This window comes from Bufo gargarizans, chromosome 7, assembly GCF_014858855.1.
Source record: "Bufo gargarizans isolate SCDJY-AF-19 chromosome 7, ASM1485885v1, whole genome shotgun sequence".
In the NCBI taxonomy this organism is placed as follows: Eukaryota; Metazoa; Chordata; class Amphibia; order Anura; family Bufonidae; genus Bufo; species Bufo gargarizans.
Genome location: NC_058086.1, coordinates 99,492,102 through 99,504,520, shown reverse-complemented (window position 1 = coordinate 99,504,520; position 12,419 = coordinate 99,492,102). Strand labels below are relative to the sequence as shown.

Sequence of the window (12,419 nt, the reverse complement as noted above, 5' to 3'; positions counted from 1 at the left end):
GCAACGCCCTCATTGCTCCTAGAGGCTCATGTGCATATATTAAAACTTCATTTTTCTCTGCAATGCGAGCACATATGAACATGGGACCAATATAGTAGATGACTTCAGCTGCCATGCTCATATGTATTATGTACCAGGTCAGCCAGTTTCATAGGTACAAATCTGCTGACAGATGCCTTTTAATAGTTAACTAGCAGAAGGACTCAGCTTCGCTCAGTTTATATTTAATCTATTTCATTTAATGTTTTTGTGTGTCGTTAAAATATAACACTATCCACTATAGTAGTGACATCTACAGCACCCAGCCCCCAAAACAGTGACCTCCACAGCCCCCACCCCTTAACACTGACCCCCCCCACAGTGCGGCGTATCTTAAAATTGGACCTCTACAGCAGCCCACCCCCTTAACTTTGACCTTTACAGCAGCCTTCCCCTTTAATAGTGACTTTCACAGCATACCTCCCCCTTGACAGTGACCTCCACAGGGGTACACCCCCTTAAAAGTGGCCTTTATTGGATCGGGCGTATCTTTTTGAACAGCTCACTCTAAGACAGCAGCACTGTGCTGTCTGAATGTGAGCTGCAGGGAGAAAGTCACCCTTCTTCCCACCTCTGCAGCTGACAGAAGTAGATTTTTACCTTCATTTTTTCAGTCCTCGTCGGCTCAGGAGTGGGAGGGGGCAAATAAACTGGATTCTCAGAGGATAAAAACATCTATTGCTGGAACAAAGGCACATCTAGAAATAAGGTACTAAGTGCTATTAGGCCATGGCTTTACTTCAATAGCAATTATCCTGGTGACAGATTTCTTTTAAAGCTCTCCTACAGCAATGAAGATAAATGAATGGGTTGTTATGGGAACCTGGAGTAAAACTGTGTATGTGGAGGCTGGAGGACCTGCGAGCTTCTATTGGCTGATAAGGGTCATGTGACCAAGCTTCTATTGGCTAATGTATTTTTTGGGAATCTCTCAGGAACGGCATGAGAGCTGAGACCCGGTCTAAAACATTCACACACACCTGAATGTAAATGCGACAGTGCGGATTCCGTTAGCGGACACACACATACACTCAGCTTTATATATTAGATAAATATAATATAGCTGAAGTGATTCTTTAACATGTACGGCGCAGATGTCTGACTTAACACCTAGAGCCGTACATGTACGGCGCACTGATCGGGAGTGTGCAGGATCCGCGGCAGGCAGTCACTGATAGCCGGACCCCTGCTGTAAGAGGCGGCATCGGTGAAATAACAGATGTCAGCGCGTTAACCCTTGTACTGCCGCGGTCAGCGCTGATCACAGCACGTACGGGCTTCAGACGTGTCCGGGGTGTCCATCAGGTCCCCGCGCTGCTGTGACAGGGACCCGATGGCAGGGAAGGCAGGGACCCGATGGCTTCCTTCCGCGACAGCCTGTAAGATCAATCACCCTGGATCGCACAGGCAAGGTGGCTGAAGTGTATTACAGTGTGTAATACACTTACAGCCAATGCATTACAATACAGAAGTATTGTAATGCATTGTAAAGGGGATCAGACACCCAGAAGTTGTGGGGGGGGGGGGGCGGGAGTTTAAAAAAAATTCAATTTCCCCCTCTAAAAACTTAAAGTTTCAAGAAAAAAAAAAAGGCCTTTTGCCAAAATAAAGTAAAAAAATAATATATTTAAAAATATGAAAAAAATAAATAAATAAAGTTGACATATTGGGTATCGCCATGTGCGTATCGACTGACTCTATCTATAAAAATATCACATGATCTAACCCCTCAGGTGAACACCGTCCAAAAAAAATAAAAATCAAACCTTTTTACTGTAATGAAATACCGTAGTGCAGTATTTTGTTCTGCACTACGGTATTTCTGCCCAAAAATCATATTGGGCAGAAATACCGTAGTGCAGAACAAAATACTGCCACACACACATACCACAGTATGAAACTTTATCATCATCCTAAGGATAGCAACACAGTTGAATTCAATAGGTACCTGCAGTTGCTGGCCAGATGCATAAGTGCCTGATGCTCCTACATTAATTAACGCTCAGAGCATCAGATATTTATGTACCTAGCTGGTGGCCATGAGGAGGGCTTGGTCATCCCCTGGGCTTAGGCCCACCAGGAAATTTCCCTATAGGGTGTAGGGATCGGCCGATTATCGAAGTACTGATATTAAATCGGCAGATATTCAAGATTTATACATTATTGGTATCGGCATCTAACCTTGCCGATATACCGTTAATGCATATAAAGCGAATACTAGTGAGCGCTTCCATTATGGAAGCGTGCACTAGTATGCATCGGCTGCCGGGAGCAGGGAAGAAGCGCAGCAAGCGCTTCCGATACTCGCCCTCCCTGGTCTTCTTTGATGAGACCCGCGCTGCACTTTCCTGACCCCGTACAGCTTCAGGATGTAGTGCGCGCACTATGACCTTACGCTGCACACTGTCAGGTGACAGTGCAGCACGGGCCGGGGAAGACAGGGGAGCAAGACGCCGGACCCGGAGATGAAGAGCAGCAGTGGCGCAGAAGAGGTGAGGAGTTTTTTTATTTTATTTATCTGAAGTCTTGAAAGGAATTTTTCATAATTTTACTATAGATACATCACAGATTATACAAGATATACAAGGCCTAATCTGTTGTGGAATGCAGTACCCCAAATTAGCACAAATCACACCTTGCCAGTTGCTGAACACAATAGCACCTTCCTCCCTTAACAAAAGGCTATTTAAAATCACACCTCACATACAAATGACAGCATTCAACTTATTAGCATTTAGAGTAAGGCTACTTTCACACTAGCGTTCGATCGGATCCGTTCTGAACGGATCCGATCATAATAATGCAGACGGAGGCTCCGTTCAGAACGGATCCGTCTGCATTATATTGGCATATAAAAGCCAAGTGTGAAAATAGCCTCGGACGGATCCGTCCAGACTTTCAATGTAAAGTCAATGGGGGACGGATCCGCTTGAAGATTGAGCCATATTGTGGCATCTTCAAACGGATCCGTCCCCATTGACTTACATTGTAAGTCTGGACGGATCCGCACGCCTCCGCACGGCCAGGCGGACACCCGAACGCTGCAAGCAGCGTTCAGCTGTCCGCCTGTCCGTGCGGAGGCAAGCGGAGCGGAGGCTGAACGCCGCCAGACTGATGCAGTCTGAGCGGAATCCGCATCCATTCAGACTGCATCAGGGCTGGACGGAGGCGTTCGGGTCCGCTCGTGAGCCCCTTAAAAACGGAGCTCACGAGCGGACAAACTCTAGTGTGAAAGTAGCCTAAACCTGGTCATCATGTAAAATAACCCTTTCATGTATTGTTTATACCAGATACCAGTATTGTTTAACAAAGTTTCAGTTGTAACTTGCCACACATTATGTTCCCACCCCCAATGCCTCCTAGAATACCAGTATTGTTTCAATTGTAAAAGCTGAGATACTTAATTGGATAGGCACTCGGACATTTAGAGTAATGCAGCCAATAGAGTTTTATTCACAAAATTGTATATAACAGCAATCAATAAGAACAATTAAAAGAATGATTAAAATGTAATGCAAAAATACAAATATGAAATAAAAATAAAAAATACATATTAAAAAATTATTAAGATGGATGTGTTTGTGCAGATAGTCTATATACTCAATGCAGCAAACAATCTAATATGGAGGTTTTTGAATCCATTATTGCACTTTAATCCACTAAGTAATTGATGGGATAAATCGAGGCAAACAGTTCATATAAATAGTTCTCCTTAATTGTGTTTAGATCAATAGAACACTGATTTTCTCTCTCGAATTTTTATCATACGAACTTTGAACAGTCGAGTCAATCAAGCAATGTGCATATATTTGATATTACGCATGTTCGATATCACACAATTTTTTTCAGAGGTACTCGCTATTTAGTTGGTATCTGCGATGTAGGTGTATATGGTTGCCACACTTATGTGGATCTTTTTCGCTTACCCCTGCTTCCAACCTTTTTCGTTGAGTATCACCTCTTATTTCAGTGTGAACGATTTTTCCAAAGACAGTTCGGCGTCCCTCATGTTGTCGACTCCTCCCTCCAGTTGATCACATGATGAAAATCGACCAAAAGAGTACCTTTTTCCCTGCTTGCCGGCTAAGCGGGGATTTCAAATTGTAGGTTAATGATTCTGTCTATTAAATCAGCTTGATTATATGTTCTTTCTGTATCATTTCTTCAGATTACCTCTGAAAAAAAATAAAAATCGGGTGATATCGAGCATACGCATATCAAACATACGCACATTGCTTGATTGACTCGACTGTTCAAAGTTCGTAAGATAAAAAGAAAAAAAAAATCGAGTTAAAAATTAAATAAATTCGAGAGAGAAAAATCTGTGTTCTATTGATCTAAACAACACAATTAAGGAGAACTATTTATATGAATTGTTGATCTCGATTTATCAATCATCTAGTGGATCAAAGTACCATATGAACTGTTTGCCTCGATTTATCCCATCGATTAGTTAGTGGATTAAAGTGCAATAATGGATTCAAATACCTTCATATTAGATTGTTTTTTGCATTGAGTATATGGAGCACGAACTTATTCATCTTAATTTTTTTTATATTTTTTTATTTTATATTTGTATTTTTGCATTACATTTTAATCATTTTTTAACTGTTCTTATCGATTGCTGTTATATACAAATTTATGAATAAAACTCTTGGCTGCATTACAGATCCGCTGCAGTTAACCCCTCAGGTAACACACCTGAAGGGTTAACTGCCGCTGATCGCAGCTCCCTGTCATAGAGGTCGGGTGCTGGCTATTTGATTCTGGCATCCGCCTCCTGTATTTGTATTAACAGGTCAGTAATTTTCATTGGTGGCGCAGTGGCCACAGCCCCTCCTTCTCCTGTCTCTCTTCTTATTGGCGTCGGCGGCAGAACAGGGGGGAGGGAGAGACTCCTTTACTGCGCTGCTGAGAAGAACATCGGCGACGGGGAAGAGAACTATCATCTCCTGTGCCCCGCCGCTGTATTCAACTGCAAAGTCTTGTCGCCATTTGTAAATTCTAAGTCGCATTGGCGACCATTTTGGTGGCAATCTGGAGCCCTGCATATTATAAATGTAAATGATAAATTGACTACCAACAAAGGGCTTTATTAATTTATAATTTTCATTTACAATATACTAGTGCCAAATGCTAAATTCCATCACCTCAGTGACTACCAACTAATATAATATATATTATAAGATCGGCTGTCAGCCTGAAAGTTCACAGATTATCGGCTCCAAAAAAAAAAAAAAAAAAAAAAAAAAAAAAAAATAGGTTGATCCCTAATAGGGTCTATGGCCAGTCCACTCCTGCCCCACCAATCATATAGTGACGATCTTTCCTCGGAAAAAGTCATCAATTTATACAGCCTGTACAACCCCTTTAAGCCTGCCCCCTGACTAAGCCTCACTTCTTAGCCGTTTATTATCTGAAAATGTAAGACATCAGAATTAGGGGTGCACCGAAATGAAAATTCTGGTCCAAAACCGAAAATTCAGGATGCCCTTGACCGAAAACCGAAACTGCCTTTTTGCCCAAATACTTTTAAAATACTTTTTTTAAGTAAAAAAAAAGGAAAGTGAATTAAAATATAAAGTTAAACAGATACATAGATATTATACACACAATGCCACCCAAAGTGGTTATTTAAAAAAAAAATGTCACTCTCCCCCCCCTCCCTCCCTTGTCACTCTCTCCCCCCCCCTCCCTCGTCCCTCTCATTTCCCCCCCTCCCTTGTCACTCTTATTCTACCCCCCCTCCCTTGTCACTCTCATTCTACTCCCCCCCCTCCCTTGTCACTCTCATTCTGCCCCCCCTCCCTTGTCACTCTCATTCTACCCCCCCTCCCTTGTCACTCTCATTCTACCCCCCCTCCCTTGTCACTCTCATTCTACCCCCCCTCCCTTGTCACTCTCATTCTACCCCCCCTCCCTTGTCACTCTCATTTTACACCCCTCCCTTGTCACCTCTAGTGTAGCCTGTGTAGCATGGCCGAGCTCTGTTCGGTCCGCGGTACAGGAGCATTTGTTTCTTGTACCCGGCCGGACTGAAAGGAAGTGCACACTAAGTGAGCACTTCCTGTCAGTCCGGCCGGGTACAGGAAACAAAAGCTCCTGTACCGCGGAACGAACAGAGCTCGGCCACGCTACACTAACAGCAGCAGTAGCACAGAGCAGACACAGCAGGCTGCGCAGCACTGAGCCGGAGATTCTTTAGAGCGGCAAGCGTTTAGGAGGCACAGCATCAGGGGCGCCGCCGGCCGGCCGCCCGAACGTATATAGCCAACCATATTTTCTGCCGATATGTACCAATATCGGCCGAAATGGATTAGGCCCATTCGGCCGCCGGAATTTCGGTGCACCCCTAATCAGAAGTAAATTAAACACCCATGTTCTTTGCAGGATTTCTGAAACCCTGAGGATTATCTTCTACTTATTATCACTCTTTTTTAGATTTAGTTTTCCGTTAAAGAGAAACTGTGAGCTCTCTTATGTTGCACTTACTGAGAGCAATACAGTGTAGTGACAGACCCATTGATTTAAAAGTTCTGTCACTGATTTGACTACATTAAAGGGGTTTCCCAGGATTATTACATAAAAGAAAAACTATAAAATCACAGCTACCTTCATAAATTATTATTTTTAAAGGATGTTGATGCAATACAAGAAACGCTTTAATGGGGTTATCCAAGGCGTATAATGCCCCACCATATGCTCGGGCCCCTCACACAGATTGTACTTACCTCGCTCCCTGACACCGAAGTCTCTTCTGACGCAGTCATGGCCGCTGCATCTCCCTGTCGCGCGGATGAAAACATCCGGAGATGGGGGGGGGGGGGGGTCAGCCAATAGTCAGCTACGAGACAAGCCTCCGTAGCATTGCGGTGGTCTATCTGGATAAGCATAAAACCACTAGTAAACCCAATACCCCCCCTGCCTGGACCGCCTCTAGGATGTTTAAGGATGAAGGCAGCCAATCACTCAGGGCTTCTGTTCAACTTTCTTTATTATAGTCAAATCCGGCTCTACGTGTTACGGGACAAGTCCCTTCATCAGGAGCATCTTACAAACAGTGTGCATACATGGGATATATATACCCGAGGGTAATTAACAAAAGACCGCCAAAACATAGTGGAAGTGTCCTTCCTATCTGGCGGGCTCACGGCGGCCCGGAAGCGGAAGCGCTGGGTGGCGGTGGTGCGCAGGACTTTTAGCTGGAACAATCTCTGTGCGTAAGGGTCAAGGCCGTAAAACCATACTGGATGCCCGTGATCTCCGGGCCCTTAAACGACACTGCGCCACAAACAGGAATGCTACTGTAAAGGAAATCACAGAATGGGCTCAGGAATACTTCCAGAAACCATTGTCAGGCGTTTTCACTGGGCCAGGGATCATTTAAAATGGAGTGTGGCAAAATGGAAGACTGTTCTGTGGTCAGACGAGTCACGATTCAAAGTTCTTTTTGGAATGCAAATTTTTTTTAGATAGGAATTTTGGGTTTTTATGAGCTGTATGCCAAAATCATCAATATTAAAACAATAAAAGGCTTGAACTACTTCAGTTGTGTGTAATGAATCTAAAATATATGAAAGTCTAATGTTTATCAGTACATTACAGAAAATAATGAACTTTATCACAATATGCTAATTTTTTTAGAAGGACCTGGGGGGGAAGCTGCAGCCTCTTAAAAATCCTACACCCCACAAGGAACGACCTGTCAGCACTGCACTAAAGAAATAACGCTTCCCTCCCCCTTTCTTTTTTCATTCCTTCCTTTTTGGAATTAATGGGGTAATTAAAGGTCAATTTTTCAACATGTCGTAACTGAGAGGAAACAATTATAACATGAAAGAATGCCACTTCATGGAAACATTTCTTTTTTTTAAACGCTATGGACACCTTTGCCAACTTTTTGCCTTGTCATTACATTTATAATGTGGAGAAAGATTTCTCCAATTGTACAGTTTGGGCTCTGCAGCTAGCATGTGCTTCCAATGCACAGAAAGCTGCTCTGTTCACTTTTGTAGAATACCGTCAGGCTGGATGTCTGACGTGGAGCCTGCAGGTCCTCCCATTTGCTCTAGAGCAGTGATGGCTAACCTTGGCACTCCAGCTGTGGTGAAACTACGACTTCCAGCACGCTCCATTTATTTCTACAGAGTTCTGAGAGCAGCCAAGCAAGGGGGCATCTTGAGAGTTGTAGTTTTACCACAGCTGGAGTGCCAAGGTTAGCCATCATTGCTCTAGAGGGTGTACCTTTAATGTCTGCATACTGCCCATGTGCCAGGAACCAGTGCTTATGCACGGGCCTAGCTCTCTTCCCCTACAATGTGTAGGCACATACCTTCCCAGCTGCACACTGGTATATAATTATACTGGCATTGGCAGACAGGAGATCTTCCCTCTGCTCATACAGTATAGGAGTCTTTGTAAAGCAGCTCTTACTGACTGCTCTGCCAAAGTCCACCATTTTACTTTCTCGCAATACAGCAGAGCTCGATGGTAGTGTAATACGGCAAGTGCAGGGAGGAAGGTATGTGCCTCTGTAAGCTGATGTGGAGGAAGAGAAAAGCATGTGTGGACAGGTCAGGAGTGCAGATAAGTCCTGGTGAAGGGGTGGAGACCCAAAGGATGTGTGTTTCATGTGAGCAGCAAAGTCCAGAGGTATGGAGCAGAAGCCTGGCCTAGGATGCTGGTAAGTAAGTGATGTTCTTACTGCAACTAATAGGTTACTAAATAATAAAGACAAACCACACTTGTGAAATCTGAGCTATTAATGGGGAGATTTATCAAAGCTTACTTGCCTGGTCCCATAGAGGTCTATGTAGTCTCCAGTAGAGTGGGTTCGACATAAACCTGTAGGGACCAGGGCTGTCTAACAGTAGAGAGTCGGCTGGGTTATGCAAATCCAGAGACTGCAGGAGGAGGCAAGAGAAGAGCTGAAGGGAACTCCCACATAGCCAGAAGTGGTTGAAAACCAGGTAAAAGGGTTGCTGCGTGCTTAGGGAGGGGAGCTCAATGCAAACAACAGTGTATAGATATATTTTCTCCACAGTAGTTTAGTAACATATGTGTTTAATGAATTTTCAAGCACAAAGGTGTCCATAACCTTTAAATTTGGAATAACCAAGAATGAGAACTTACCAAACTCTATAAAGGAGTAAGGTCTTGATACTGTGGGGACTTTCTTTCCGTGCTGCTCATCAAATTCATTGTACAGATCTTCAAGATAAGCAAATGCTAATTTCTTAGGAAATGACATTTCACACAGCACCAGGTAGCAAACGCCCTTTTCTATTAAGTAGCTGTGGCAAAAAACAAAAATGAATTAGAATAAGCTTTATTCTTCTTTGACTGACTTATGAGATATATATTAGTGTTTCTGATTGGCTACTTTGCGAGACATTAACATCGGTCCAAACATTAATTGATTTGCATAAAACTTTGGTCCAATACTGTAAGGAGCAGGAGCTCCATACAGTATTAGGCTACTTTCACACTTGCGGCAGAGTGATCCGGCGATGGAACTGCTTTCCTGAACTGCTTGCAGGATCCGCCAATCTGCATGGACAGCATTCGTAGGTGGATAATCTTACAAATGCATTGCAAGAACTGATCGTCTCTCCAGATGTCATCTGGAGAATCGGATCAGTTATATATCTTTTTCGGGCGGATCCGGCATTACAGTACTTTTAATGCCGGATCAGGCACTATATATTAATGTAAAATAATGCTGGATCCGGAATTCTGGGAACTGATCCGGAATTTTGGACGGCAATAATTTCCTCCGTCCAAAACGCTATTCAGTGACTGAACTGAAGACATCCTGATGCATCTTGAACAGATTTCTCTCCATTCAGAATGCATGGGGATAAAATTGATCAGTTCTTTTCCGGTATTGAGCCCCTATGCCGTAAAAGAAAAACGCTAGTGTGAAAGTACCCTTAGAATGTATTGGCTCCGATAAGCCAAAGTTATTACGTTGCGAGACTTCGCGTAATAACTTCATAAATTAATTTGTACTGTAAAATTTTTTTCCCGAACTCGGGTTCGGTACCAAGTGGTAGTCTAAGTCGATTTGCTCATCCCTAGTAATATTCCAAGATCCATAAAGCATATTACATACTTTCAGTATCTAATATAAAGCTGAGTATGTTTGTCCACTAAAGGAATCCGCACAGTCATATTTACAATCACAAAATTTGGCACACAGGTACATCAGGTGTCCGGGAAAGTTTTAGACCGGGTATCAGCTCTCTAGCATGTACCGTTCCTGAGATATTCTCCAAAAATGCATAAGCCATCAGCCAATAGAAGCTCGCAGGCCCTTAGTCTCCACATACACACAGTTTTACACCAGGTTTCGATAACAACCCAGCTATTTTTCTTTGCTGCTGTAGGTCAGCTTTAAAGGGGCAGTGTGCTGTGAATGACACTGTTAAGGGAGCAGAGTGCTGTAGAGGTCACACTTAAGGGATCAGGTAGGGTGGCCATTCAGGCCACACACAAAAGACTGACTTAAACCTCACCCCCTCCCCCCAGGTTCCGCTAAGCCATGCCCCCTCCCACTCTGCAGCCGACGGGGATTGAAAAAATGGTAAAATCAACTTCTGTCAGCTACTGGGGTGGGAGGGAGCGCGACTTTCTTCCTGCAGCTCACGCTCAGGCAGCACAGTCCTTCTGTCTGAGAGTAAGCTGTTCAATAAGACATCCCTGTTCCGGACAGGGAGTCTGAAAGCCCAACTGTCCTGCCTAAAACCGGACCTCTGGCCACCCTAGGGGGCAGGCTGCGGTGGAGGTCACAGTTAAGGGGCCGGATTATTGTGGAAATCACTGTTAATGAGACTGGGTACTGTGGAGTAGGGCTGGGCGATATGGTCTAAAATCTATATCACAATATAATTTGAAGCATGTGCAATATAACGATATATGTATACAATGTATGTATACAAATTACAAAACGCCATCAGCCCCATGCCATTGCCACCATCATCATGTGCCCCAGCCAGTGCAATCAGCACCATGTGCCATTGCCACCATCATCATGTCCCCCAGCCTGCGCCATCAGCCCCATGCCATAGCCGCCACAACGGTAGATTTGGGTCCCTGCTACTTACCTTTCCTGCATGGCTGGCTGATGGAGTCCACAGGAGATGGGCCGCGTTTTATTCCCAGCATGCACTGGGAGGGACCTGACGTCACACACAGCACCAGCCAGCGCGCGGACAATGTGTGAACGCAAAACCCTGCAGCGTAGTGCAGAGTCGGGAGGCAGCGGAATGGTGAGCGAGAAGCTCCTTCAATTCACTACCACTTCGTGGTAATCTATCGCGATATGGCGATATAACTAAAATCTATATCGTCGGCCGAATAGATGATGTGGAGGTCACTAATATAGGGGCAGCCGCTGTGGAGGTCACTGCTAAGGGGAGGGCGCTGTGGATGTTACCGTTATGGGGGCAGGTCGCTGTGGAGGTCACTGTTAAAGGGTCAGCTTACTGTAGATGTCACCGTTATAGTGGATACTGTCGATATATTTTAACACACGCAAAAACATTAAATGAAATATAGCCGTGCGAAGCCGGGTCTTTCTACTAGTATAACATAAAGCAGAATTCTAGTCATAGTTTGCAGTCCTAAATTTGCAGGGACTGTACCTAATTTTCAAAGACAGTCTTGGCAAAATTTGGATGTGCTAGGGCCTAGGCCAAATACAAGAACTATCCATAAGTGGGTGGTCAGGGGCTTACATGCCCCAAATTGACAAATTACAATGTTGATAAGTAGGTCTAGAACACCAGTTAAGGGCTCACGCACACACCGTATGTATTTTGCAGTCTGCAAAAAATACGGATGACATCCGTGTGCATTCCGTATTTTGTGGAACGTTCCGTTCCAGGTGGCCCCTAATAGAACAGTACTATCCTTGTCCATAATGGAGACGATAATAGGACATGTTCTATTTTTTTTGCAGAACGAAAATACGGAAACTGAATGCACACAGTACTTTTTTTTTTTTTTGAAGACCCACTGAAATCATTGGTTCCGTATACGGTCAGAAAAAAAAAAAAAATGGAACGGAAACGGAATGAAAGTACATTCACGTGCAAGAGGCCTAACTAAATCAGTCTAGGCGGTCAGCAAACATCTCTGCACGGTTGCTTGAAAACATCTGTGCAAAGACTGCAGCTGCATGCTAATCATGCAGCTGCAGGAGCAGATTGCCAGTTGTCAGTGACAGTGTGGCTCTCCTTAGAAAAGGCAGGGATTTTTATTTTATTTTTGTTTCTTTGGGCTACTTTCACACTAGCATTTTTCTGGATCCGGCAGGGTTTAGCAAAAATGCTTCTGTTAAGGAGAATACAACCATCTGCATCCGTTATGAACGGATC

At 44.0% G+C, this 12,419-nt stretch overlaps 1 protein-coding gene across 1 annotated transcript in view; it reads right to left on the bottom strand.

Moving 5' to 3' along the window:
• The window catches only part of SEC22B (SEC22 homolog B, vesicle trafficking protein), a 106,851-nt gene that overhangs the window by 72,531 nt on the left and 21,901 nt on the right, over nucleotides 1–12,419 (bottom strand). The window contains exon 3 of the mRNA XM_044301471.1: nucleotides 9,172–9,332. Coding sequence (XP_044157406.1) covers nucleotides 9,172–9,332 — 161 coding nt within the window. The remainder of the gene's footprint in view (nucleotides 1–9,171; nucleotides 9,333–12,419) is intronic.